At 49.9% G+C, this 2,482-nt stretch overlaps 1 protein-coding gene across 1 annotated transcript in view; it reads right to left on the bottom strand.

The window, feature by feature from the left end:
* Nucleotides 1–341: 341 nt before the first annotated feature.
* NIPSNAP1 (nipsnap homolog 1 (C. elegans)) overlaps nt 342–2,482 on the bottom strand; it is a 41,497-nt gene continuing 39,356 nt past the window's right edge. Inside the window, exon 10 of the mRNA XM_011934807.1 lies at nt 342–1,533. Coding sequence (XP_011790197.1) covers nt 1,469–1,533 — 65 coding nt within the window. The 3' untranslated portion in view covers nt 342–1,468. The remainder of the gene's footprint in view (nt 1,534–2,482) is intronic.

The raw sequence follows: 2,482 nt of genomic DNA, 5'->3' as shown, positions 1-2,482 counted from the left end.
CTCCTGCCTCAGCCTCCCAAGTAGCTGGGATTACAGGCATGCACTACCATGCCCAGCTAATTTTTGTATTTTTAGTAGAGACAGGATTTCACCATGTTGCCCAGGCTGGTCTTGAACTCCTGACCTCACTCAAGTGATCTGTCCATCTCGGACTCCCAAAGTGCTGGGATTATAGGCGTTAGCCACCGCGCCCAGCCAGTACTGACTGTTGAGAATAGCTCAAGAACACAGTACCCTCCAGGAGGGTAGATCTGCCATGTGGGATTAAGCTCACCAGCTCTACCGTGCCCTGCCTCAGGCACCTGCTAAAGTTCCTTGCAGATGAAGAAAGGACACTGCAATTTATAGTAAATATTTAATTGGTTCCATCAGCAACTCCAGCACAAGTTTTCCTGGATGGGAGGCAGAATCAAGCTACCCAAGGGTTCATGATGAGGTATGGGGGTCACTGAGGAGACCCCCCCGAATCACTGACACCCGCTCCACACACCAGGTGGCCCTGCAGAATGAGGGTTGGGCTGACAGAATGTTAATCGGGGAGACAGAATACAGGGTGAGGGAACAGGCCCTAGGTGGTACATTTGCCTGCAGGAAGGAGGGAGGGCAGGAGAGACTTTCTGCATAGAAAGACGGGAACTACACATTTAAGTTTTCAACCCCAATATGTAGGGGGAAACAGCCAAGCCACTCTCCATCTGTCTAGTATTAGGAACCTTTCTTCAAATGGTCTTTTGTCATCTCTGTTCTTCTTCCCAATACTGTATTCCAGATTCCAAATTCTACAATTGAAACCCAAGTTCTGAATTCTAAGTTCTACCTTCTGAGTTCCTGTTACGTGTCTGTCTCCTGCCCTTAAATCCTTCCTGGCTTCCATCCCTTTCCCCAGCCTCTCTGGGTGGAATGTCTGGACCTCCTCCTGACCATGGTGATGAGGTGTTTGTTTTGTTTTGTTTTGTTTTGTTTTTGGCAGTTCCAGGGTTTTCTCCAACAGGAGGGACTTGGTTCAGGCTGTCCAGCAAGTGAGTGGCCCAGTGGAGACCAGGGAATTCCTTGGAGCCTCGCCTGGGCTCCTGTCTTCCCACCCCACCTCTAGCCACTGGACATGTTATCTTTTGTGCAACTAAGCTAAACAGAGGATTTCCAAGGGTGATAACTGGGGACTGGTGGCCTTGAGATGAGGAATTCTAGAAGATATAAGAAGGCCTAAAAGATCGCTATCCTTCATTCAGGGAAATTAGAAACTACTTCTAGCAGGGAGAAGGAGGCAGGCAGGGAAAGTGGAAAGGGCCCGGGTAGAGCTGTAATCCTCAGAACTTGTCAGCCTTCAGTTCCCCCTTGTCTGAGTTGAGCACTGCCCCTCAGAGTCCTCCCAGAGCCAAGACAAAACCAAGACAGCAGGACTGGGAGTGCCACTGTCTGTCGGGGTTGCCTGAGGGAGAAGGGGAAGGAGGTGGAGGTGTAGGCAGCATCACTGGAGAGGCGAGATCTTCAAGGGGATCATGATCCTAGACTCCATGTGTCGCACCAGGGGGACTGAGGAGAGAGAAAGGCAGAGGTCACACAGGGAACTCAAGCAAGCCAACAACCTCCCCTGGCCCCACCCAAACATGCTGGCCTTTGGGCAGAAGGAGGTCCCAGATGCTGCGACAGGAATGTCCTATTGCCCTCCTGAAAGGGCCCATGAAGAGCACCAGATCCCTCAAATTATGGGATAAGATAGGACTTTGGTGGTGATGAGAATAACATTTTCTTAAATTTTAATAGTTATCTGTTGGCCAGGCATGGTGGCTCATGCCTATAATCCCAGCACTTAGGGAGGCCGAGACAAGCCGATCACCTGAGGTCAGGAGTTCGAGACCAGCCTGACCAACATGGAGAAACCCTCTCTCTACTAAAAATACAAAATTAGCCGGGTGCAGTGGCACATGCCTGTAATCCCAGCTACTGGGGAGGCTGAGGCAGAAGAATCACTTGAACCTGGGAGTCAGAGATTGCTGTGAGCCAAGATCAGGCCATTGCAGTCCAGCCTGGGCAATGAGAGCGAAACCCCATCTCGAAAAAAGAAAAACACTGATTTAGCCCAACTGCCTTGTTTTACAGATGGGGAGGGTGCAGCCTAGAGAAGGTCAGCTCAAGGTCATCCAGGTTAGACTCTTTCCTCCAGCTCAGAGCTTTTCAAACTTTAATGTGCATCCAAATCACTAGGCAGTTCTTGTTAACGTGCAGATTCTGATTCAGTAGGTTGCAGGAAGCCTGAGATTTGTCATTCTTCTTTGTTTGTTTGTTTGAGATGGAATTTCACCCTTGTTGCCAGGCTGGAGTGTAATGGCACTATCTCGGCTCACTGCAAACTCCGCCTTCCAAGTTCAAGCGATTCTCCTGCCTCAGCCTCCCAAGTAGCTGGGATTGCAGGCATATGCCACCATGCCCAGCTAATTTTGTATTTTTAGTAGAGACGGGGTTTCTCCATGTTGGTCAGGCT

This window comes from Colobus angolensis, unplaced genomic scaffold (assembly GCF_000951035.1).
Source record: "Colobus angolensis palliatus isolate OR3802 unplaced genomic scaffold, Cang.pa_1.0 Scaffold139, whole genome shotgun sequence".
Lineage (NCBI taxonomy): Eukaryota > Metazoa > Chordata > Mammalia > Primates > Cercopithecidae > Colobus > Colobus angolensis.
Note: the sequence above shows the minus strand (reverse complement) of the source record. Positions and strands in the feature narration are given on the sequence as shown.